At 39.6% G+C, this 25228-nt stretch overlaps 3 protein-coding genes and 2 non-coding genes across 6 annotated transcripts; all 5 read left to right on the forward strand.

The window, feature by feature from the left end:
• Nucleotides 1–819: 819 nt before the first annotated feature.
• kars1 (lysyl-tRNA synthetase 1) lies at nucleotides 820–8561 on the forward strand. Of its 2 annotated transcripts, XM_070833919.1 has the most exons (15): nucleotides 832–885; nucleotides 1615–1782; nucleotides 2067–2211; nucleotides 2312–2477; nucleotides 2578–2671; nucleotides 3100–3286; nucleotides 3789–3914; nucleotides 4139–4258; nucleotides 4456–4618; nucleotides 5910–6083; nucleotides 6281–6366; nucleotides 6470–6555; nucleotides 6643–6769; nucleotides 6895–7038; nucleotides 7865–8561. In XM_070833919.1, exons 2-15 carry the CDS (start codon nucleotides 1643–1645, stop codon nucleotides 7937–7939), a joined length of 1833 nt encoding a protein of 610 aa, XP_070690020.1. In that variant the 5' UTR covers nucleotides 832–885; nucleotides 1615–1642; the 3' UTR covers nucleotides 7940–8561. The 2 variants fall into 2 exon arrangements, with proteins under 2 accessions (XP_070690029.1, XP_070690020.1); XM_070833928.1 differs by lacking the exon at nucleotides 1615–1782 and having other exon boundaries at nucleotides 820–885.
• A 1978-nt stretch (nucleotides 8562–10539) lies between these two features.
• On the forward strand, nucleotides 10540–15300 carry gcshb (glycine cleavage system protein H (aminomethyl carrier), b). Its single transcript, XM_070831908.1, has 5 exons — nucleotides 10540–10699; nucleotides 11912–11991; nucleotides 14388–14451; nucleotides 14546–14677; nucleotides 14857–15300. The coding sequence occupies exons 1-5, from the start codon at nucleotides 10567–10569 to the stop codon at nucleotides 14952–14954; spliced, it is 507 nt and encodes a 168-aa protein (XP_070688009.1). The 5' UTR covers nucleotides 10540–10566; the 3' UTR covers nucleotides 14955–15300.
• Nucleotides 15301–18749: 3449 nt separating this feature from the next.
• rpl13 (ribosomal protein L13) lies at nucleotides 18750–24102 on the forward strand. Its single transcript, XM_070834586.1, has 6 exons — nucleotides 18750–18806; nucleotides 19272–19389; nucleotides 20736–20877; nucleotides 22543–22716; nucleotides 23536–23592; nucleotides 23900–24102. Exons 2-6 carry the CDS (start codon nucleotides 19286–19288, stop codon nucleotides 24056–24058), a joined length of 636 nt encoding a protein of 211 aa, XP_070690687.1. The 5' UTR covers nucleotides 18750–18806; nucleotides 19272–19285; the 3' UTR covers nucleotides 24059–24102.
• Nucleotides 22328–22409, forward strand: LOC139206766 (small nucleolar RNA MBII-202). The gene has a single exon (XR_011585016.1). It is a non-coding gene; the product is annotated as a small nucleolar RNA MBII-202 (small nucleolar RNA).
• On the forward strand, nucleotides 23717–23795 carry LOC139206762 (small nucleolar RNA MBII-202). The gene has a single exon (XR_011585015.1). It is a non-coding gene; the product is annotated as a small nucleolar RNA MBII-202 (small nucleolar RNA).
• Nucleotides 24103–25228: the final 1126 nt, after the last annotated feature.

Consider the following 25228-nt stretch of genomic DNA (forward strand, 5'->3'; position numbering starts at 1 on the left):
CATTTCTCGTTTTTTGAGTCTATGAAAATGTAACCAAAAAACATTTTAAAAGAAGTCATCCCTGTAATATGATGTGAAGTTTTTAGTTCATCAGAATTTTTTCTCACTGAGTCAGATACTGGGCCTATTTTCATTTTTAATTTTGAAGTGCTCAAATCTCTTGCAATGGTATGCTTATGCTCTAATAGAAAAAGTATGGATGATTCTGATTTATTTCAGTGATCAATGGTTTCTTGTGTTAAACTAAATGAGTAGCATTACATTTTCAGATTTTTTTTATCCAGGCTTATTGTTTTACACTTTTATGTGAGTTTAGGTGTAAAACAGAAAAACATCAAAGTGGTCTGTTTTATAGTGCTACAGTTATCGCAGCTCACTGTAAATGGTGAATTTTAAATTGTGACTTACACAGATGTTGGTTGACGCCCCGATTTAACCACTTTGATTGCAATAGTTATAGAATACTTGTAACAAAAACTAAATGCCATATTTCTGTGAGTTTTACTGTTATGATTCATGGTAAATTAATCATTTTAGTGACTTTCTGACCTTTCCCATAGTGCCAGCGTAAACATTTCATGTTTTCCCCATTTCTACAGAAAAGACATTATTGAATAGTCAAGTCTGCTTTTTCCCAATCTCAGGTTGCATATTGTTGATCCATGTTGCAGTTTTAGCTGTTTATTGTGACACTGAAACCCGCTGTAGCCCATTTTTTGTGTCTTGTTAATCGAAACAGTGTTTCGAGTTGACTCATTTCCGACAGTCAACCAAACGCACCGTAAAGTTCTAGCGTCTTTGCGGCTCGTGTGGGCTTCCGGTGATCTTTCCGAGCTACAACATGGCTGACGTGACAGCGGTGGACGAAGGGAAACTCAGCAAAAAGTGAGCTTATTCTTCGTTTCCATCGCATTGTAACCATTCTCAACTCCCAACGCTTTGCTTTTCCCTTTGAGTAATGTGTTGCTTCAGCAGCTACGGCTCTTTTTGTTTCGCTTAAGCAGTATCTCTAAATATGCAATGTTGCATCAGGTCAGAACAGGCTGTAGAAGACGATAGCAATGTGAGCTTTCAGCCTATACATCCCAGGATTCAGTTCGTGTGTGACTCTGGTACTTGTAGTCCTGAATATGATTCTAAACTACCCGCCACAGCGCGTTTTGCTAATCAGTTAAACTACAATACCCAAAGTACATTCAAAGAAACGTTTTCCACACATTGAAACCGTGTGGCTTCTGTTTCTTATTAGTTTTACGGTATTCTGTTTTTAATTGTGGCATTTTCTCGTATCAAAGCATTTTGTTCATTTTAGTTTAAACGTAATAAAGCGTCCAATAAGTGTTGCTAACTGCGTTGTCCTTCGTCTAGACTTCTCTTAATTGGCTAGCAGCACCGCCTGGCAAAGCAAAAGTAAACCTACGAGTTTACCTCTGTACTGTAAATCTATTGTTTTAACTGTAACATTAACTGTATTTGTGCTGTGGTGAGGGTCATGGTGGGGACTAGTAGAGTTTTAGCACCCCAACAGTGTTTAATTTTTGCCAGGCGCGCCGAGGACAGCCCTTTCTGTGTAGTCCTATGCTGTACACTGTGTATATATGTCTATTTTCTCAGGTCTGTCTGCTGACTGTGGTAGCTCAGCATGCTGTGCCTGGTCAGGGCAACCAGGCATCAGCTGTGCCAAGCCTTTGCGGTCAGGGGACGGTGGTTAAAAAGTGCACCCCCATGCACAGCTGCAGTCCCAGCTCAAATTTATGGAAACCGTTGGAGAGGTGACAAAAGGTTGGTGGCTTTTCCATTCAAGTGAGAAAAACAACCAACCTTTTGTCATCAGAGTAAATGTGATCACCTTTCCGTTTCTGCATTAATGTTTGCTGTGGCTTTTTTTTTCCTATTTCATACACCTGAATGGAATTTAATGTGCTGTGTGGTTTTGTCAGATATCGTATATTTGTGTGATGTTGTTACGTTTGTACATCCATTAAATTTCAGCTGAAGTTCATCGTTATCAAAATGAAGTATCTAACCTGTGACTCATCTTTGATTCCCCCTGTCTTTCTTATCAGTGAGCTGAAGAGACGAATGAAAGCTGAGAAGAAGGCAGCTGAGAAAGAAGCTAAGATCAAGGAGCAGGTGGAACAAAAGAAGGAATCCAACGACCAGGGAGCGGAAAATGCCTGTGCATTGGATGAGGAGACGCTTGACCCAAATGTGAGATTTTTGTATGGTCATTATGTCCTACTCTTTACTTATCCCTGCAAGGTTTGGGTCTTTTTGTATAAATACGGTCATCTATTTCCCTTCACTTTAGCAATACTTCAAGATCCGCTCCCAGGCCATCCAGGACCTGAAGGGCACAGCCGAGGACCCGTACCCACACAAGTATCATGTAGACTTGTCTCTCACAGAGTTCATCGAGAAATATAATCATCTACAGCCTGGAGACCAGCTGAATGATGTGGTCCTCAATGTTTCAGGTACCAGGAATATCTTATCATCTTAAACTTATTTGCTTTTTTGTATGTACAGTGTAATTCAGCACTAGACTCCCTGTTTAAGTAAATATATGATTGGCAGGCCGCGTCCATGCCAAGAGGGCTTCTGGAGCTAAACTGCTTTTCTACGACCTGCGAGGTGAAGGTGTCAAGTTGCAAGTTATGGCAAACTCAAGGTACAGATTAATAGCCATGGTGAAAAAGTGTTATTTGTTGGCCTCAAACCCAAATTTCTATAATAAATGTGATAAATGCTGTGATTTATTTATCATACAACATGAAATGATAATTGGAGGCATCATGGCCGTAGATGGATGCAGATTCATACAGAGTAGCGTGGATTGAGCTGAAGGGCTGTCCTCCATAATTTTATACAGACACACAAATTGTAAAATCACTCCAGCAGTCAAAGCCAATTGAAATTTAAGGTGATTCAGAAATTTTGAAAGACTTTGGCCAGATTATTTATATCAAAACGTTTTTTTATCGTGAGACATAATGCAGTGCATTAGCATTGCACCTCCATCTATTTGTTTTTCCTCAATGTGGATACTTCCCAGAGTGCACAGAGTTCATTTCAGTACATCCTCCCTTTCTCTGTCAGAAACTACAAGTCTGAGGAGGCCTTCACAGCCATCAACAACAAACTGCGGCGCGGTGATATCATCGGTGTGCGTGGTAACCCAGGGAAGACAAAAAAAGGGGAGTTGAGCATCATTCCCACCGAGCTGACCCTACTGTCACCATGTTTGCACATGTTGCCCCACCTCCACTTTGGCCTCAAAGACAAGGTAATGCCCGCCATGCTCAGACACTCTGAGAGACGACCTGCACGTTTGTCCTCTTTTCTGTAAATGCTGCGTTTAGAGAGTGACGATAACACAAAATAGAAGCATTACATCACCATTTGCATTTAGAGGTATTGAAGAGTAAAAAGAGATTTACTCTATGGTAGTAACAGCAAAAAATGCACTGTTGCTGCTACTCAAGGAGCACTGACTTACTGGCACATCTAAAGTGGAATAGAGCCATGATTAATGTTGTAAGATGCACATGTTTTTTCCTGCTATGACAAGACAATATTTCTATTATTTGAGAAAGTCTGACGTCAAAACAAAGTATGCTCCTACAGGGAAGACCCGTCTGGTTCAGTGTTGCCAACAATTGTACTCAGAATTGTCAGATGAGGACACGTGGTGATTCTTTATCTTCTTACCAGATAAAAGAAAAATCTTGTAAAAATGATTAATAACTAATGTTGAATCATTTAACTGTGTTATCTGTGTTTTTAAGGAAACACGATACCGCCAGCGTTACTTGGATCTGATTCTCAATGACTATGTGAGGCAGAAGTTTATAACTCGCTCCAAAATCATCACATACCTGCGCAGTTTCCTGGACCAGCTGGGATTTTTGGAGGTAAGGTTTGGTGTCTGTAGCGTATTGAGACATGTTGAGACCAAGTTGACTACTTTGCATGACTAATCAATTCAGTGGAAAAAGCATTTGTCGACACAATGTTGTATAAAATAGGGATTTTACAGTAATATGTTCTCTCTAATAGTTATTTGTTCCACATTTGAGGCAGTTAAAATGGCTCAGTGTCATTTTGCTTTACTAAACCATGTTTGTTGTTAATTTAGATTGAGACACCAATGATGAACATAATTCCTGGTGGAGCAGTGGCCCGTCCATTTGTTACTTACCACAATGAGCTGGACATGAACTTATACATGAGGATCGCGCCTGAGCTCTACCACAAGGTAATCCATCACGTTCAAGAGCCACTTTTTTCAGTAATCAATCACTCCCATATTTTAGTAAATCTGTCAATCTGATGTTGGGCCTGTCAATGTTGGTACAGAAATACATATACACCTATAATATATTTAATGCAAATACGTCAACTTCACTTGGGGTTTGTTTCCCAAATGTCTAAATATTCACACTCATCCCACAGATGCTTGTGGTTGGTGGAATAGACAGAGTTTATGAAATCGGTCGCCAGTTCAGGAATGAAGGCATCGACCTGACTCATAATCCAGAGTTCACCACGTGTGAGTTCTACATGGCATACGCAGATTACCACGACTTGATGGAAATCACAGAGAAATTACTCTCAGGTAAGGAGGGGACTGATGAAAAGACATCTCGGGTGTGACACATCGTCTAAATGTACCATTTATATTCTGAGGGCATCTCTCCGCAATGATACGATTGGCCAGTAGGGGGTGATGTTTAAAATTTGTATATTCCGTAAAGAGTCTCACATCCACTCTTATCTTTAGATGTCTTGAAATGGATTTATGAATTACTCTGCATATATTACATTAGGTGTAATTGGGATGATTCACTCCGAAAATTAAGCTTTGACTATATACAGATATTTACATGAAATGTTGTACAACAGCCATCTAGTTGTAGAAGGGATAACCTTTATCCAACAACATTAACAACATTTGATTAGCCAGTTTTATGACCAAAATTAACTGGATAAAAATAGCTGGAATGGAAAGCTGGCCAACCTACCAATGTGAATATTAACAGCAGTGACTAGCAGAACACTTTTGGAAGTCTTATGAAGGAGGTTCTTAGAGACGGTTATTGTTTAAAATCCGGTTTGTCCAATTAAACTGAAAATCCTGCCCTGTAAACTGCCACACCTAAATCCTCCACCATTCCTTAAAGGTTCAGTAGGTATCGTTGTCTAAAAATTTTTTTTTTGGTCATATTTGCTGAAACTGTCCCTGTATCCTGACATTTGGACATGAGATGGGACTGTGGAAAGATTGGCTGTCTCTGGCCCCTCGTAGTGCTCCCAATGTCATTTTTTTAAACAATCTCCTGCATCTGAAGGAAAACAACCGATCAGAGCAGGAGGAGTTGAGCTCAGTACGTTCAGCTGCAGCTTCAGGAGGAGCTTTGCAAACACAATGGCTGAGAAACAACCACCAGCAATGAAGAAACATGTTATTTGAGCTATGTGGAGTTTAGTTGCTGTTTTGTTTTTTACTCCAGGGGCACGCCACGAACACATGATATGTCAGTGAGCAGCCTGAAGTTGTAATCCTTTAAATTCTGAGACCCTGCTCTCTTCTCAGTGTTCCCCACTGCTGCTTTAACTGATTTCCTTTTAGAGAATCACACGCAGCCAGTTTGATTCATTTCATGAGGTAAGCCTCCTTCTCAGGGAGGCGTACCATGGCTTCATTCATATCTGTGTCATAAAGTGTGGCACTGTCACAATAGGAATTTAATGTATACATTGAAAAATAAATTGACGAGAGCCACATTTCTGCTCTATATCCTCTCAGTTTTGTCACTTGTCAGACATTTGGGATATGCAGGAGACATTTACAATGAAGACATTTGAAAACTGCTCTCCTTAACCCAGTGGTTCCCTCTTTGCTTCAGGAATGGTGAAGCACATCACTGGAGGATATAAGATTACTTATCACCCTGATGGTCCAGAGGGACAGGCTTATGAGGTTGACTTCACTCCACCATTCAGAAGAGTGAGCATGACACACGACCTGGAGAAGATCATGGGAGTCAAATTCCCTCCTTCTGACAGCTACGACTCTAATGGTAAGAAACTGTAGAGACGCTCTTTTCTTTCTTTCTTCTTTGAGGTGATGCTTTGAACCTCATCTTATATCTCCATTTAAATAAACTGGATTTTTTTCATTTCCTGTCTGTATTTCGCATGTTTAATATATCCTAACAGCTCAGTCATACCTCATCAGACATTTCATTTCTGATTCATCTCACACTTTTGTCTTCAGAGACGCGCAAATTCTTTGACGACCTGTGTGCGCAGAAAGGAGTTGAATGTCCTCCACCCAGAACCACTGCCCGCCTTCTTGACAAGGTGCCCTGTCGACGAACACCATCTGTTGCACTATTTATTCCTTTTTCTCAATTTTTTTTTTTCCACTTTGAAGGCTTTACTAAATAATTTTTGTTCTGCACAGTTGGTAGGAGATTTCCTGGAAGTCACCTGCATCAGCCCCACATTTATCTGTGATCACCCTCAAATCATGAGTCCTCTCGCAAAATGGTGAGGAAATGCCTTGTTTCAGCCAGCATATTTATTATTTCAAATGCAGTGCCCAGGCTCATACTGACCATTCCTCTGTTGTTACAGGCACAGATCACAGAAAGGCCTAACGGAGCGTTTTGAGCTCTTCGTCATGAAGAAGGAGGTCTGCAATGCTTACACTGAGTTGAATGATCCGATTAGACAGAGGGAGCTTTTCGAGCAGCAATCCAAGGTGTGCATCCAAACCTAAACTATTGTTTTTTTTGGTCCCATTATCTAAAGGTTCAGGCTTCTTTTTGTTGCAGTCTGAACATTTATATTAGTCCATATTCATAATTTGAGCTGGATCTTTTTCAGGCCAAAGCTGAAGGTGATGATGAAGCCATGTTCGTTGATGAGACCTTCTGCACAGCACTGGAATACGGACTGCCACCCACTGCCGGCTGGGGGATGGGCATCGACCGTCTCGCCATGTTCCTCACCGACTCCAACAACATCAAGGTAAAGCTGTCATTCACGCCATTTTTTTTCAATAACTCCTCACACCTAGATCACAACAAAATGACCAATATGAGCATTTTTCTGCTTGATCCCCCATGTGATTAATGATTTCCTGTGGAGTTTTAGACCTCTTATAGCACTGCAGAGCTCCAAATACACACGACCAGCCCCTTTTTACAGCATCATATAACTAGTTAAAACCAAACTAACTAGAAAAATTAACACTTGACATACATCAGCATGATAAGAACTCCCTAAAAATTTATTTGCCATGTATTTGGGTCCATGTGCCGTCCACTAATATGGGGGGAGCAGGCTTTATGACCTATGCTGCAGCCAGCCACCAGGGCATGAACACGATGTTTTGGCCTCACTTTTCAGGAGTCATTGTGTCGTCCATTTTTGGATAGAGTCTATGGTGCACATGCATGCCAATGGTTTCACACTATTCAGTCTCAAGCTGACTGCTGGATATTTTCTGCAGGTACAGGGTATCAAGAAATGAAGACAAATCCATATACGTTATAAATTGACAAATCACAGTATATTTCAGGAATGAAACTAAAGTTGCTTGATGGTGATCATGTTGTACCGTTGACCACATGGTGCCTTCCCTCAGTGCTGTCCTGTTTAGGCACTCTTTAGACTGAAATACAACGCCGGATTAAAGAGATACAAAGAACAATGTGTTAAAGAGCTCATCAAGAAAACAAAGGTCTTGCACGGTGTGCAGACATAACAGGCAGACGTGGCCTCCCTTTATGTTGGTCCTGAAAAAGAAAAAACCCTCAGCTGACAGTTTTTTTTTTTTTTAAATCTTTCACAGGAGGTGTTGCTCTTCCCAGCCATGAAGCCTGATGACAATAAGACAGCAGCTCCCACAGAGGGCACTTCCGTCTAATGACATGACCTCTGACCTCTCCTGTTATCAGATCTGTGCAGGAGTCCGAATGAAGTTAAGAGCCTTTACCTCACTGTGGTCATCAGTGGAGTCTGCAGGTTTTGTGTTCTATCAATGTCAGTCTGTCGAAGGTTTGATCCTTGCTGTCATTAAGGAAAATCATCTTGTCTTGGTTACATGGTTGACTGGTAAACAATGACTAATGCTTTCTTTTTCCTTTTTGTATTTCTTACACGTTTGCGATCATATTTGCTGCGTCTTTCTTGTTTGATTGTAAGGAGATATTTTAATCCTCATTGTCATCCAGACAGTAAATGGATGGTATTTGATCAGGAAGTCACATGTGATCTGCTGTTGTTTGCAGACCTGGATGAAATATTTTTAAATATACTTTGAGATACTTCATGAGGTGCTTGATTCTAGCTACCAAATACAGAGTAGATCCACCACATAATAACAAAGCTCAAGCACCTCTGATATTTTAAGTGTTCTCGGTATCTGTTTTTACCAGGTCTGCTTGTATTCCTTGTCTGGGATTTTTCAAGATGGATTCCCCCAAATTCAATATGCCCATATAAGAAGTCTCAACATGGTATGTCTGAATAAAGTGCAAACAAATCTACGTCGTTCCTTCTCCTCTGATGTTTTTGTGGTCTTTTTACAAAAGAGAATTCAGTGTATTTCAAGAGTTTCCTGAGCAGGAAATGATAAGCTGTCCTTAATCTCCTGAAAGATGTTTTTCATTATTTTTCATGATTTGAAAAAAATCCCCTTTGGGACTCTTTGGGAGGGCTCTGCTGCAACATAATATTTGTAACTTTGATTTTGGGTTTTCACTACAGCCAAAACGGATATTACCAATCAGCTACTGCCAGTAGTGGTAGATTTTTGTATTTTAGATTTCAAAATGTGTTTTGAGGGTCATTAATGTAAATAAATCTCATAGTGATTATGATGATGATAACCATTTTCAGTAAATGAGACAGACTATTTGAATAATCATCTACATGGCTTCATGATCAAGTGATACTTCATTTATGGAGGGAGGGTTGTGTCTGGCACTGTTCCCCTGACCTTATAGCTGAATGAATAACCTAACATTTATAGTAAGTAATGGAAGGAAAATTGCAAACTAATGACTAAATGCGCAGATGAGTAATTGTTTACCATTAGTCTGTCTTTACATAACCAAAATTTTAAATGAAATTCCAAAAAATACTTAACTTAAACATTTGTTCATCATTAGTATGTGTCTTAACATATTTCATTATTTTCTTTCCCATAAATTCTCATCTGTGATTAATTCAACAGAATCAGTGTGACATAAAAAGGTAGTCTTTGGATAGGGGTGTTTAAATCTACACGGAGTGTCATCTCCTGGTATCTGACGCAAAGCTCACAGAAGGCTTGAGGTAGTTTATGATTTCTGTGGCTATATCATAGAATATTGTCATAATGTGGCTTGTAAAAGTTTTCAAACAGGCAAAGAAGCCGGCACACACAAAAACACAGTTGGACAAGTCACACAAAGTGTTTTCAAACAATATTCTTCAATATTACAATAGAAAGGACCAGTTATACAATCAAAATAAAAATGTATTGGTGATATATATGTGTATATATAACTGATTTTACTGTGTTGACTGGTTCTGATTTCTCAACACTTTCTAGGGCTGCAACAGATTTATTTCAGTCAGCTAAATGTTTTTGCTCATAAATATATTCATTTGCAATGGAGGAAACTACATTTACTCAAATACTTCACTCAAATATAATTTCAGGTCCTATTTTACTTGGATATTTTAACTTTCTGTTGCTCAACACTTCTTCACTACATTTCAGAAGACATTTATCAAGACAATTGACTTTACATATTCATAATTTACATGCAAAACATACGATTATCATATAGAATATATTGCAGTAGATGAAACCAGTACTAGGCTCTAGTATGATATTATAATAATCTAAGATATTTTATAATAAGACAGCCTGACAGGGGCATGTCTGCATGACAAGTATTTTTATATTTTTAAAGTCCATTTTGTTGAAAATAAGCCTATTTCTACATTAATAACCCAGAAGAGCCCACGGTGTCACAGAGCTTTTAAATATTCTGGAATTTTCCCTGTACAGCGGGAAGTCAATACATCCTTGAATTTACCTCAAAAAGTCCCAAAGTGACAGCTGCTAAACATCCTGGTGCAGTCATGTGACACCTCTGACACAACTAGCTAATTTTAAATAGCTTGTTTTTAACTAAAAGGTAAGTTTCAAACTATTTGACAAATCTAATGCTGTCCTAGATTACAATTAACCTGTCCTGACCATGTTTCATGAAAAAAAGTTGATATGAAACAGCTTAGAAAAATAATACTGTGACATATATTTTAAGTTCTTGAGTAAAATTCTGAATGCAAGACACTGAAATATCGGTACTTTTACTTAAGTAGAATAATTCCCACTAAATGTGAACCCCACACACTTGAACACCTCCCTCCTCCTCCTTCCTTCCTTCCTCCTTCCTCCCTCATCGACGGGAGCCCGCAAGCCGTGGGATGGTGCGCGCTCCCGCTCTGTCAAGTGTGTGTGCACTCGATTAAAGAGTCGACACACACGGAGTGAAGATGGCGATGAGAGCAGCGCTGCGGTGCCTCTCCGCAAACTTTCCCCCCAGACCGCCTCAGCTCTCAGCGACCCGGCTGCTGTGGAGGAGCGGCTCTCCGCGGACACTGAGCACCGCCTCGGTCCTGTCCTCAGGTAAAATACATACCAAAACAAATTAAAATAACAAAAAAAAAAAAAAAGCACCGCAGCCTCAGAGGGAGCTGTAATGTTAAATACATGCGGGGTCGTCACACATTCCTGTCTGCCTGCGACGGGCGAAACAAATCACGCAGTTTGTGTCACTTTCCCCCCGCGGGGCAGAGGAATGCGACAGGGAGCAGCCGAAAGTTTGTTTTTAACTCTGAGGAGGCTGACTACCAAAACTTTAGCCCAGAGAGTCCCAGTATAACACTGGTAGTTAATGCTGAAGTGCACGACAGGGCTTCATTTTCACTCCTGTTTGTCGGTATTGGAAGACAGTCAAGTCACGAGCTCCAAATTGATGTTAGTCAATGACCGTAAACAACAAATTAGCCATGTCTCGTGCACCAAGTAGTAGCTTATTAAGCTCAAGTCACCCATGATCTCTGATGCGTGCCACATATAGCTGCAGACTGGTGAATTTCATGTGGTCTCAAATGCCAGCAGCTGAATTATTTGCCCCCCTTTAGCTGCAGCTCTCATTCATTAGTCTTCCTCACAGACTTTTCTGAAGGCCCAGTTTAATAATCAGAAAAGCATTTTTACTGCAGGAACACTCATTCCTCTGGCCTGGCTGTGCCCTCCCCGGCCATGCAGCAGCATCTTGCACAGTTGGCAATCTGGTTCAAACCTGTATTTTTCTGCATGGTCTGATGCTAACACTGAAACTGTTGAGGCATTGTGGCTCTCCCCTCAGGCCATTGTGGCGATGACAGCATGAGCCGGGAATCAAAAGGCTCTAGCTGTTGTTTTTTAATTGCACATTTAATTCCTCCTCATACTGTGTGGCCATGAGTATTTTTTTTTTTTGTACCTGTTTGCACCTTTTTCTCTCAAGACACACGCTCAGGATCCAAAAACTGCACCTGTAGAAAGCTCTGTGATTTTGTGTCATTGTAGATTTTTTTTATTTCTAATGAACAGCACACGGTGTTGCATAAGAAACATAGTCCATAGTACGGTATGGTGTTCTTTGGACGTCCAAATTGCATCTAAATTGTGCTTTGAGACGGGTGTACTTCCTTCTGTGTATTTAACAGGATTCATCACAGCACCACAGCCTATTTTTTTTATCACGGTTTATACTGATTCATAGCTTCATGTTTACAGGCACTGATGAATTTATCTCCTCCAAACTAACTTATACCATTGTTCTGTCCACAGCCCTGAAGTTTACAGATAAGCATGAGTGGGTGCGAGTGGAGGGGGGGACCAGTACAGTTGGTATCAGCAATTATGCTCAGGTATGTTGTTTAGTCTGTCTTCTTTAATATTCATTGATTTATGGCACACACGGTTCAGAGGTACTGATGGCAATCTAAAAATAGTTATACGCAAATGTTTGCAGTTCAGTGCTGCACTTTGTCCTCACCTGCTGCAACTGTACTGTAACAAGCTAATTTACCGTTTTATGACTATTGTTGGAGACAATTGATTGCAAACTGCAGTGGTGTGCAGAAAATCTCAAGGGCAGGCCCTTGCTTACCTATAAATGTTCAAATCATTGAAGATTCTGATAATTTTTTAAAGAAACTGTTACTACTGATTTACTCAGGAGTTGTTTTCATTTGTTGAGCGGTGACAGCTAATCTGATAGTGGGCACCACTCAGGTTTGCCGCGCAGCAGCGGAAATCAAAAGTTCAAAGGGTTTTATCTCTACGGCTGACCGGTCAAAAGTTCTCCCACAGGGGGGTTGTAGTTTAATGTGATGCAAGATGGTGATGTGAAGACATGGAGGAGAAATTCGGTCGACTGTGAAACAACAGAAAATCTGCTGTAAAGGCAAAATAATCTGTGCCTATGTCTCCCAGCAGTTCGGATGGATTATCAGACTGACGGGTTCACAATATTCAAACATGACCCTTCATATCACCATTTAAAGTCTATGTGCACCCACAGCATCTAGGAAAGGTGAACTGTAAATGACAACCCATCCACCACATAATAATCGAAGCCTAATAGAATAAATGAGCAGTGTTTCTTTCTTTTTGCTATTTCTTTTATAGACTTCAGCTTCCAAATAGGTTTCCCAGGACGTTATGAAGCTATGAACTCGTTCATCTATGAATGACTAAAATCAGTGTTCACTTGGTTTAAGTTTGAGTCTAAAACGGCTTGTAAGTACAATACATTTCATATATGTTTTAGGCTGTTTAAGTCTTCATTGAGTGGGTTCTGGAACAACTTCAGTGGTCATGGCACATGTTTTACTCCAGAAGACGCCTTAATTTATGGGCTGCAGAAGTGAAGTCAAAGCCTTGATGCTCTAAAGTGTGCAGATAGTCTGCAAATAGAGTGGAAATGAAGGTTCCACGTTATTTAGGCCACCAGCCAATGTTTGTAAAATGCAACACTTTGACAGCGATGTGTATCAAAAGGCAAATCCTGCATTGCTGTAGGACTTTGCACACGTGCCATATATGCAGGGAACACAGTTCAACAGGAGCTCAGAGACACAGATCTTTCTCTAATGATAATGTCTGGGTGCCGGTTCATGATTGACCTTCACAAGTTTGGTTTTATTTGCAAAATCTTCTCTTTATGCACATTGGGCAGCACTTTATAGCAGTTCAGGTGAGCTTTCACCTCTCTCACTGAACAGGGTCTCTAAATAGTTTCCTTATCTTTGACAGCAGACCTGTTGAAATTTCCTACAGCCTCTAAAGCGAAAATTCTGACTCCAAGCGGTTATTTCAGAGCAGTAAATGAGACACACTGTGCACAGGCGATGTGGTTTAGTTAAAAATGAATCAAAACACACTTCTTACATGTGTTCATCGTGCAAGCATACACACACACATTTGATAGTGAATGAATTTGAATTTTCAACTTGTCCATAGTGCTGAAATTGTGAGTGAGGTCCACACATCAGTCTACCTCCCTGTAAGCAGGTATTGACATTAGCCTGCTTTCATACTTCGCATCACATTTGAGTCTCAATTTAGGGCTTTGCTTTCCAAAATAAGTATAATTCCATCCTCCACTAGTTCAGTTGCATAAATATAGCAAATTAAGAGTTAACAGACTCATAACTCCAGCCATTTTATACTGTGTATATGGATACCATTTCCTATAATCCATGTAACATCTAACCGGTCGACTTTAACTGTCTGAACTACTAACTAACTAACTGAAACAGCCCAAAATATATGGTACAGTTATTTCTGATAGCCTAGAACAACAAATTAAGTCACTGGCAACATAATCGCATACACGAAACATGCATTTTAAGATAAAATGTAATCCTGAATGAGCAGGAGAGAGTTTTTCATGTTTTGGGTTTTCTGAAAGTACTGAGTGCGATTAGCTGATTCAGTTGATATGATTGAGTTACATACAGTATATTTCTCTGTGGCAGTACTATCAGGAGATTGTGCTAGTGTTGCAACAGTATGAAAGTCAAGACAAGACATGCTGCGTTTTATAGTAAAAAAAAAAAAAAAATGTTCCTCTCACTTAGCAGACCTAAAGAATACATCTGGTGATATTCTCTATTTTTCTTGGTTTTAATAAATTTCATGAAAACACCAAAAATTATATAGCTAGCATTATTCCGAGACATTAGATTATTGGTTTCACTTACTTGTATGTAATACTTTATGAAGTTTATAAATGATACAGTTTATTCTATCATTTTAGGAAGCATTAGGTGACGTGGTGTACTGTGGACTCCCTGAAATTGGCCAAAGACTTGAACAAATGGGTAAGAGCCTGGAATAGACTCCATATGTTTATAAATAATCGAGTCCACATGTGTGATATTTGTCATGTTGTCTCTGTGTGTGTGTGTGTGTTAGAGGAGTTTGGTGCCTTGGAAAGCGTGAAGGCTGCCAGCGAGCTATACTCACCACTGACAGGGGAAGTGACAGAAATCAATACAGAGCTGGCAGATAATCCTGCACTTGTGAATAAAGCCTGCTATGCAGAGGGTAAGCGTGTCGCAACCACGGTTGTTCCTCTCCAGTACGTTTGTCATTCCCAGGAATTTCTCTCACTACATTTGTTGCCAAGGTAAACAGAAAGTTGGCTAAACAGAACAATGGAGCTGCTTGTTAATGTGAACATGACAACATATTTGGCTTTTAAAATACAAATTCTCACTTTTCAGGGTGGCTAATCAAGATGACGATTGAAAAGCCCGAAGAACTTGACGGCCTCATGGATCAAGCTGCGTACGACAAATTTCTAAAGTCACTTGAAGAATAAATCGAGAACTCACTGTGCTGTTTTGTAATGTAATTGTAATCAAAGATTAGTAGGCAGGGTTTCTAACATCTTGTGTGACACTCTTCCTCATCTGTGGTATTTATTTTGATACTGGAGTTGTTCCATCAAAATAATTTTTAAATCCTCAGTAACATCTTCCACTTAGAAGGTTAGGATTTGTTAACTACCTAAAGGGCTCTTAATCTCAAGATCTGTCATTATTATCGGGTCTTGCTCCTATTGCTATGTTTCATTTTTAAATGTGCACAGATGTGGTGAAAGACTGGAAAGTGATTGTAAGCGCCGTGTCGCGTTCATTTAATAAAGTCTGGTCCTTTATATTTGACGCCCCTGTAATATTTTTTGTTCCATTTCCAACTTAACTTTTGCTCCTGTTTGTGAGCTCACCCACAGCTTTAAAACTGAATTAAAACACGCAGGAATGTGTTGGTTTTGGCAACAAGGACGATATAACTTTAACATCCAGTTAAAAAAAAAAAAAACGCACCACTTATAGTGTGTTGTAGACATGTTGATAACATGTTGCTGTGCATGTGCTGACAGAGCGAGCCGCTTCTTTTTGCTTCTAGTTCCACACCTTGACCTTTGCTCTCAGGTGAAGATAGGCAGAGATTGCAGAAGTTAGATGATCAATGATTAATGAAGCAGTGGTTTTAGAATCGGTGGCTTTAAAAAAAAAAAAAAAAAAAAAGCTCCCAAAGCTGAGCTCTAATCAAGAGCTGTAATTGGTGGCTAAAACTGAAATCTGGAGTAAAGTCATACTCTTAACTTCTACACTCGACCGCTACCTGTTTGACGTCCTGCTCCTGAAATACAAAACGGAATGCTTTTAAAATACAGTTTTAACGTGTTTCAGTGTCTGACATCTAACATCTATTTGTTTTTCATTTTATTGTGCTCTAAAAAAGTTACTTAAATTAAACATAACTCAGATGTATTTCAGAAAGAAGTTGGCAATCAATTAAAAAACCAAATTATCAATAGATAATTATGAAGCAGAAGCTGCTGACATTCTTTTTTAACAATAATAATAAAAAATGTTTGAATCTCACAGTCACCTTTTTAATACAAATTTTCAATATATGGTGCAGTGCAAATGTCCATTGTCTTGAATAAAAAAAATGGTTGTGTTTCTAGTGATGCGTTTCTTCCTTTGGCTGTTTAATGGACAAATAGACTCATGTCAGAGTCAGACAAAAGCAAATAGGAGACAATGACAATAGTGGCAATAACTAGTTACAGCCACTATTGTATCAATTTATAGGACGAGGCTGCAGGGTGGTGAAAGTTTTCATATATGTCGGGTAATGTTATAAATAAGTTTCTTATGCTGCTGCTCCATGGATGGATTATAAGACAATGGGCCCCTGTCGCAGACTTGTAAATGGCTCCTGATCTCACCTATCATAAAACAACCATAATAACATGCTATATATATAAACATAGAGTCAGACTTGCTAGCTAAATATTCTATCCTAATATGAAAGGCATCAGATAGGTGCAAGAGAAAAAAAAAGTCATCCCTGCTGTTGACTGTAACCTTTGACCTTAGAAATGCTAATAGGGGTCACTTCAAAAAGCGGCTCAGGTTTAGGGCCCTCCGACCCCCCCTGGCCCCCCCTGACCTCCTGTGCCTGTGCTTTGTCGTCCACTTTGGTAATTCACGATCTTCTGCAGGTGTTATGTGACAGTTTGGTTTTATTCAGCTCATAAATAAGACACATCACACACACATAACTGGTAACGGTATGCCAAGACTAGTGTTTAATACACAGAGTAAACAGGTTGAAGTCATGTCTTACAGCCACACACATATAAAGCTGTAACCTTGATATCACAAACCACTTGTCTATGAATGCTGGCTGGCTTCAAGAAAATAGTGTAAGATGATAGTGTCAAGATGTGGTCAAGCCTACTGCTGACAGCTGCTAGGTCTACATCTAGTGGCCAGTTCAAAAACTTCACCTCTGATTGTTACATAAAACATAAAAAACATACATTTATTTAAGTACCAATCAGACACAAGGCAATTCAAAGTGCTTTGGAGGGACATAAAACACAATAAAAACAAGCCACAGAAACATTAAAATTGCATGTAATTTTATGTAAGATTATAAAAGCACAGGAGGATAAATAGTTAAAGCTTAAGAGGAGACGCATTAAAATACAATAAAAGCATGTGGGTAAATAGTTACAAATTAAAAGTAAGTTATATAGCTCTATCGTTGGAAAGCCACAGTTAAGCAGTGATGTTTTAAGGCCTGATTTAAATGCACTGACAGTTTTAGCAGACCTTAGATGTTCAGGAAGCTTGTTCCATAGGTGGGGAGTATAGAAACTACAAAGCTGCTTCACCTTGCACCTGAACCAGAGGCTATTTTTCATTTTTCTTTTTAATCTTTGAGAAAAAATATACAATATAATCTCCTTTTACCTAAGATATGCAGTTATCCATACATTTATATCCATATCATATCCATCTGTTCATATCTGTGTTCGGATCCTTAAAGCTTTAGACTCCTTAAAAGCTACAACAACTGATTAAATGGCCATTTGATGATGACAAGTTGCCTGGAATTTTCTACATTTCAACATTTTCTGGAGGGAACCTTATTGACGTCATAAAGACGTCACCTGTGAATCACGAGCACCGACCTCGCTGTTGGGCGGATCCTCTTACGTCACCTGTTAACAGTCACCTCTAAAATAAAGTCAAACAATAATAAAAAAAAAAAAAGAAGTCATCCAATCGTGCTCAGTTTGGCTCATGGTGATAAAATGTTGCTGACAGCAGCATGTAGTCGTTTTCACAGTGGGAAATATTGATGTTTTACTTTTCTGCAAACCAAAAATACGGATCATGTTAACATTTCTAGACGCGCATCACCGTTTCAGCAGTTTCAGCATTACAATGTGTTGTGATAATGTTTCTGGTGAATGAACAGGTGCATCTCAAAAAATTAGAATATCGTGAAAAAGTTAATTCATTTCTGTAATTCAATTCAAAAAGTGAAACCCATAAAACAATCATCACATAAGTGACTTTCGGCGGAATCTTCGTCTTTTTCTCCCAGATCCAAGTTAGTTTCTTTACACACCGATGTTTGTCACCACAGTTAAACTCATCATGACAAAACTTCAGTCATAACATGAACTTAATCAACATTATAACATGAATACGCTTTTTATTTCCATAATCTTCATTCAGTGAATGTATACGGTATTCGGTTGTTTATTATTAAGGCGATTCTTTCAGGTCTTTCTATCTTTGCTATGAAGGTTGACATAAACACGAGAAAGTTGAATTTCCCTGCAAACTAACAAAGATGATTCAAGTGTCAAGAGCGTATTTTACTTCCGGTTATGGTGAAATGAAATCGCTCCCTCCGCGCTTGGTTTGAGATTTATGCTTTTAGCGCAGATTTGTATGTTTCTGTATTGATACTGACAAAATCTTTGCTGAGCGGCTGGACTCACAAGAACATAGTGCACAGCCACTGTCGCTGCTCTGCTAAAAATAAAAAATAAAAACTTTGGAATCTGTTGCATTTGGATGAATAACCACATCAAATCAAATGGCGTAATTGTTTGTATTTTTGTACAAATAGATATTTCACCTCAATTACTAACTAACATGGTTTCTGTTCTTACATAAAACGGTCTAATATATTTTGTTAAATTTAAAGTGTTGTGGGCTTGTTCTCGTTGGGATTACACTCCTTTATATACTCTTTGATCACGTCTGTTCAGCCATTGGCTGGTTGACATATATCCCACAATCCACCGCATGACAACTTCCTTTTTCCTTTCGGCCATTTTCCTCCCTCGTAGGTATGAGAATTTTTTCTCTACAGATTTAGAAAGAATCTGCTTTAATCCTTGTTATTTGACTAATATTTGTCCATTTCACCTACAGCTTGAAGTAGAGTGTTTTGTCACCTTTCAGACAATGTGATTATTGTCAGAAATTTCCTCGTTAATCTCTTGAACAGACTCCGTGTTTAGTGATGATCGCCGGTCAAGTGGTGTTTGTGTGTGACTGTTAGCTTAGCCTTCACAGGCCAGCTTTTATAGCTCCGTGTTTTAATAATGCCCCTCAAAGTAAAAACAAGCACATGAATTGAACCCGAAATGGCAAAGATTTGTATTTATGGCATGTATGTTAGCCATTGACGTGAATTACCTTCAAAACAGTCAATAGCTTTGACGGTAACCTGCTAGCTTAGCATTACTGACGAGGCTCTGTGTGCCGGCATGACAGCCAGCTCATGACCCGTGTGCCATGCTGTGTTTCAGGGAAGTAGGCAGCCATGGCCCCCAGCCGGAATGGAATGATCCTGAACCCTCACTTCCACAAAGACTGGCAGAAAAGAGTGCGCACCTGGTTCAACCAGCCAGCCAGGAAGATCCGCAGGTGAGAACAGCCTTGTGCGTCAAGGAAGCGATGCTAATTCGAGCTAACGCGCCTTCCAGCAGCATCATGAATGAGTAGCAGAGACGAGTTTTAGTAGTTTTGAGCAACTGCCAAGATGATTTTGTTAAAGACATTTGCAAAGATGAGAATTTAGATAACACGAGCTGTCGATTAGTCAGAACTGCAGAAGGCTACAAGAAGTTAAATGAGTTAAGTGGAGCAGTATTTTGTGTGCACGCAGAGTGATGCAAACTAATCTGACACAGCAGCAGGTATGTGACATACACTACCTACAAAAAGTTAGGGATATTCGACTTTCAGGTGAAATTTCACGATGAACCACCACCAATACATTTCCTGGTTCAGTTAGAATTGGTATTTAAACAGTCCTCATCGTGCTGTTCACATTCTGACATTGTGAGACCAAGACAACACCTAAATTTTGATCAGCAGCACCTCAACACTGGAGGCTTCAAACAGGTCCTCAGACAGAAGTGTCCACTGAGCTTAGAGGGTCACAGAGTGTCATCAGCAGGTTGCAACAGAGATACAGAGACTGGAAGAGTCACAGAAAGGAGAGGAGTGGACGTCCTTTGGCCACATCCCAATTTTACGTTTACCCTTGTTTACCCTCCACTGTTGTTAGATTTTCTTTCAATAAATTGTTTAAGATGAAGAAACTACCAGTGCATGCTGATACTTAAATGTCCTACTTTCATGATATAAGATCACTGTAGCATTAACTTTTTACATTTTCCATAAATTTCACCTGAAAGTCGAATATCCCTAACTTTTTGTGAACCCTAACAGCCAGAGTTTCTCATGTTTCTTAGCCGATGCCTTTGGCTCTTTAAAGTAGTTCTCTTGAAGGGAGGGTAATCAGTATGTATTGTTTTGGAGTTCATCACATCTCAGACTGCTTCTCAGTTGTTGGGCTACACTGTGTTTGAACATCATAATTAATGTGTTCATGGCTGCAAAAAGTCAAGACAGTGAAGTGACGTGTTAATTTATTTTTTATTTTTTTATTCAAAAAAGGAGAATAATGGTATAATGAATGTGTCAGGACTTCCTAAATAGAGGATGGGATGTCTGCAAATACACACAATTTGGCTCAATTGGGTCTTAAATTAACATGCATTCGGGGTGCAGCACATGACTTGCAGCTTACACCCATTTCCCACCATGAGGCCATCACTGAAAAGTAATGTTTGTCATGATTGAGATGCAGTGGAAACACAATCGGGAATACACAGAACAGACTTGCCGTACCTGGGACTTCCCAGTTTCTGGGGTTGAAGGGGGCTTTGATTACTAGAGGTGAACTAAGATTCCTCTTTCTTCAGGCGAAAGGCTCGTCAGGCCAAGGCCCGTCTCATTGCTCCCCGCCCTGTCGCTGGACCTTTGAGGCCACAGGTCAGATGTCCAACTGTCAGGTACCACACCAAGGCTCGTTCCGGCCGTGGCTTCACCCTGGAGGAACTCAAGGTAAAACTTTCAAATGTCTACAAACAATTTGTCTTCTATGCAGGGGTAGTTAATCAGCAATATTACTCAGTTGCTGGGCAGTGCTTTAAAACAAGAGATGAATCCATTGACATCAAAAAGGAAAAGCAAACCAACTGACTGATGGTGTCCAATGATCTTTTGTTTGGATAGAAATTTGTCATCTGAAACAATAAACCCAGCATTTAACAAGGCGATCTCCACCTTAGAAATGCTGTTGATGACTACTGTAGATGCAAGACAGAACAGGCTCAGCCTCTTTCTGTCATGAATCTCCATCCCACCCAACCTAAAAACTCAATAGCTGTAGAACACATAGTGCTGCTCAAAGACTTGGATGTTCCTGCCAGAGTACACTTTGCCTTTCCTCCTATGTACTTGCCTGCTGTGGGAGGAAGGCTAAATGACTGCATCACCCCTGAACATGTTGGCTTGTTTGTATTCCTTCACAAGAAGTAGGTTTAAACAGGAGTGATGGTGTTTTGTTTATGGTGTATTGCTTTCCTGACAGACCTCATCTTTATGAATAAGAACCCTTCATTTCACTAGTCACACCCTGGACTTTGATTCACATCAGCCAAATTGTTTGTGATTAAACATTACATTTTTTTTCTGTAAAATGTCAACCCTTTTAAAATGGGAACATAAGACAATTCTGGCCGCTAAAACAGACTGTAGGAGGGAGTGAAGAGCAGTGTGCCAGTTTGTGTTGAAACACTATTGATGGGGTGTAATTGAGGGCATTTATCTGATATTTGAGAGATGTGAATCGAGTTTGCCTTTGTAAATGCTGTATCATATTAATAAACCACGTAATCAATGTCCTGACAAAGCCACTCAGGCTCATATTTGAAATATGAACGTATATGTGAGCACACCTATCATTGACAAGTATGGCACTAAATAATGAGCTACAAGGCTGCAGTTTCAAGTGGAGTCTGGTTGTGTTTAAAGTGTGCAGTAAAATAATGGTTTGATATTTCCTCTGGTCCAAATCACAATAGTACTCAAATATTCTTTGAATAGCTCAGTGACTAATGAATATTATATATTATATTTCTACATTTGCTTTAAATACATATCCAAACTCAGAATATTTTGTCTCAAATGCATGAAAATGCACTTTACCTCCATGCATTATTTTACATGCATAACTATGGACTTTACATATGCATATACAATGACAATTTGTGATCCTGTCGGAGCACACGATGAGTCCTTACTACAGTTGAGTGTTGGTGTGTATAGATAGTCCTATCAGACACCCTCTAGATTATAGTTGGCCAAGAGCATCCATAAGGCAATTGAACTTATAATAATAAAGCATTTTTAATGCATTATAATTCACTATGAATGCCTCCAAAAGCACTTCAGATGTGGTTTTCATAGCGTTCTCGAACCATCTTGTGTGTTTTCTGTTGCAGCAGTCAGATGATGACAAAACTCCGGAATCTCTGTATTTGCTTGATGAATACTTTGAACCCTTTTTTCTGATGACTGTTTTGTTACTCAACCTCGAAAACCAAACAGGACATCAGTATCTGTCCTATCATGTAGTGGACTTCACATCCACATTGGAGGTTCTTATATTTTTTTTTAACCCCCTGATTTTTTTAACCCCCTGATTTTCTGTGCACCTCCCTGCAGGCAGCTGGCATCCACAAAAAGACAGCCCGCACCATTGGCATCTCTGTTGACCCTCGCCGCCGCAACAGGTCCACAGAATCTCTCCAGGCCAACGTGCAGCGCCTGAAGGAGTACCGCTCCAAGCTCATCCTGTTCCCAAGGAAGGCTTCTGCTCCCAAGAAGGGAGACAGCACTGTAAGTTTCTTTTTTCATGTCAAGACACACAAACTTCACACCCAATTTTCAAAGCATTTGATATGACTGTGGTTAATGGCTGGTAATTAACTGTTTTATGCATTGATTGTTTGGCTCATTCTCCTGAGGAGAAAAGAGTGTTAAAACATCGAACAAAAACATGTGGTCAGTAGGTGTGAGTCATCTCTCAAAGTCAAGTACAATTGAGAGCCCTCTACAGTGTTGGTTTACTATTGCACCATCTTATGAAAGCCAGTGCAAAGTGTAAAACAAGTAGTCTAAAATTTAAAAGAACTGAAAATTTATTCCTCATAATTTGAAGCATCAAGTGTAGCGATCTCTTTATGGGAGCTCAAAGATTTATTCCTAACCTGTGTCTTTGTGCAGTGATTAAAATTTCTCTGTAATCTGTACATGACAGTTTATTGAGCGAAACTCTTGTGTCTGACAGGTGCACACCTTCAGTGAAAGATCATAATGCCGTTAGATTCCTTGTCAGGAGTTTTTATTAGACTGAAACATGACTCCCTCATGAAACGTGAATGACTTTTTTTAAATTTCAGGTTTGAAAGCTCAGATTAGTGATTAGTTTTTGTGATATTATCCAGCCTATATAACATCACTGAGAATCTAATGTTACAGAAACACGGATAGCAAAACATTGCTCACTCTGCCTCACTTGTCACTGCATCATAAAAATGAGACTGTCCATCCCATAATTGATTCAGGTCTCATTAAGAATTATATCACACTTTGTGTTAGTTAGTTGGCAATAGATGTTTTTGTTGCCTTGAAGAATTAATTGTTTCATCTTTTCAGGAGGAGGAACTGAAGATGGCCACTCAGCTCGCTGGTCCAGTCATGCCCATCAAAACTGTAAGCTTCAATTCCTTCAAGATTCCACTAGAACCTAAATTAAATATCTTTGAAATTGCACAGCAGCCGACTTTGAACTGGCTGGAAATATATAAACAACCTGTTTTGTGTCACAGCAGTCAGATGATGACAAATCTCCGGAATCTCTGCACTTCGTTGATGAAACATTTGAACCCTTTTTCTGATGACTGCTTTTAAAAATCAAGCTGGAAAAGCAAATTGGTCCCAAATTATTGATGCTGTGAAACTGGCACAGAACGTGAAACATGTCGTACGTGTTTAATATGATCTTTTTCGTCTCTTCCAGGTACACAAGAAGGACAAGGCCCGGGTTATCTCTGAGGATGAGAAGAACTTCAAGGCTTTCGCCAGCCTGCGTATGGCCCGCGCCAATGCTCGTCTTTTTGGCATCCGTGCCAAGAGAGCCAAAGAGGCTGCCGAGCAGGACGTGGAGAAAAAGAAGTGAAAATAGTCACCATAGAACTTTGCAAAATAAAGTGTTCAAAAAGATCAATGTGCGAATGTCATGATTAGATCTCTGCTAGTCTAGTTGTAGATTTGGGCACTGAGGGGAAAATACAAGGATGTCCTTTAGATACTAAAAAGAACTGATCTGGGTCACTTTGAGGTATCAATACAGGCAAGGTCTAATTTATAGATGTCAGATTTGTTGAAATAGATTGCAGCTCCTAGTGTGACCATGGTCAAGAAGTAAAACCATTCTTTATTCCTTTTTATTTGTTTGGAACCCCTATTAGCTGCTTCTAAGGTAGTTGCTGCTCTTCCTGGGATACGCACGCACACACAGCATATAAAACGACATTACATTTAAAAAATCTCAACATTAATGGTATTTAACAACTTATTTCAGTATAAAACATAATTCAAGTCAGGTGATCCTAATCATGTTAACTGGCTGTGTTATGTTCAGGTGTGCCTGTGAGGCAGTGTGCACAACGCCAAGAACCTGAAACTGAAGCAGCTAGAAGGAATTCAGCCATCATAAATGTAATTATTGGCAGCTGTGCTCTTCTTGCGGCAGCATGTCAAAATATCTGTGAAAGGCTTCTACAGTGCCTCATGGATTCTGACTTATTTAGCTGAATTCTGAGCCCTGGACAGCTGTGCAGGATAGTTAGACCAGTTGGTGATGGAGGAGAAGAAAAACCATACTTAATAAATTCATCTGATGATGAACTGACATCAGTCTGATGTGAACTAAAAACTGACAAAGATTCAGTGTCCATTTATGCTCAGCCTACACTGCAGCAGTAGGTGGCACTAGAGGCACAAAGTACTTCATTAATGGAGACAAAAGCATTAAAAAGAGGGTTTATTGGCTGCCATGGAAGAATTGTAAATCCATTTTTGAAGAGGTGGACCTTTTTTGAAAGCAGGTCATTAACCTGTCGTGACAGTATAATAAGCCCACCGTTTAACAGCGTTGTACCAAATAAATTGTCAGTAACTCAGCAGTCGGTAGGAGAAAGCACCTGACTGGAAGCTGATGCTTTAATGCAAACTTGTCCAGACTTTTCCATATTTTCACCAGGAATAAAGCCATAACCAGCAGATGAGTCTAAACCAGGCACGACCCCTTGAACAGGACAGGCTTTTATCATTTTAAGAGACCTGC

The sequence above is a fragment of the Pempheris klunzingeri genome, chromosome 1 (genome assembly GCF_042242105.1).
Source record: "Pempheris klunzingeri isolate RE-2024b chromosome 1, fPemKlu1.hap1, whole genome shotgun sequence".
In the NCBI taxonomy this organism is placed as follows: Eukaryota; Metazoa; Chordata; class Actinopteri; order Acropomatiformes; family Pempheridae; genus Pempheris; species Pempheris klunzingeri.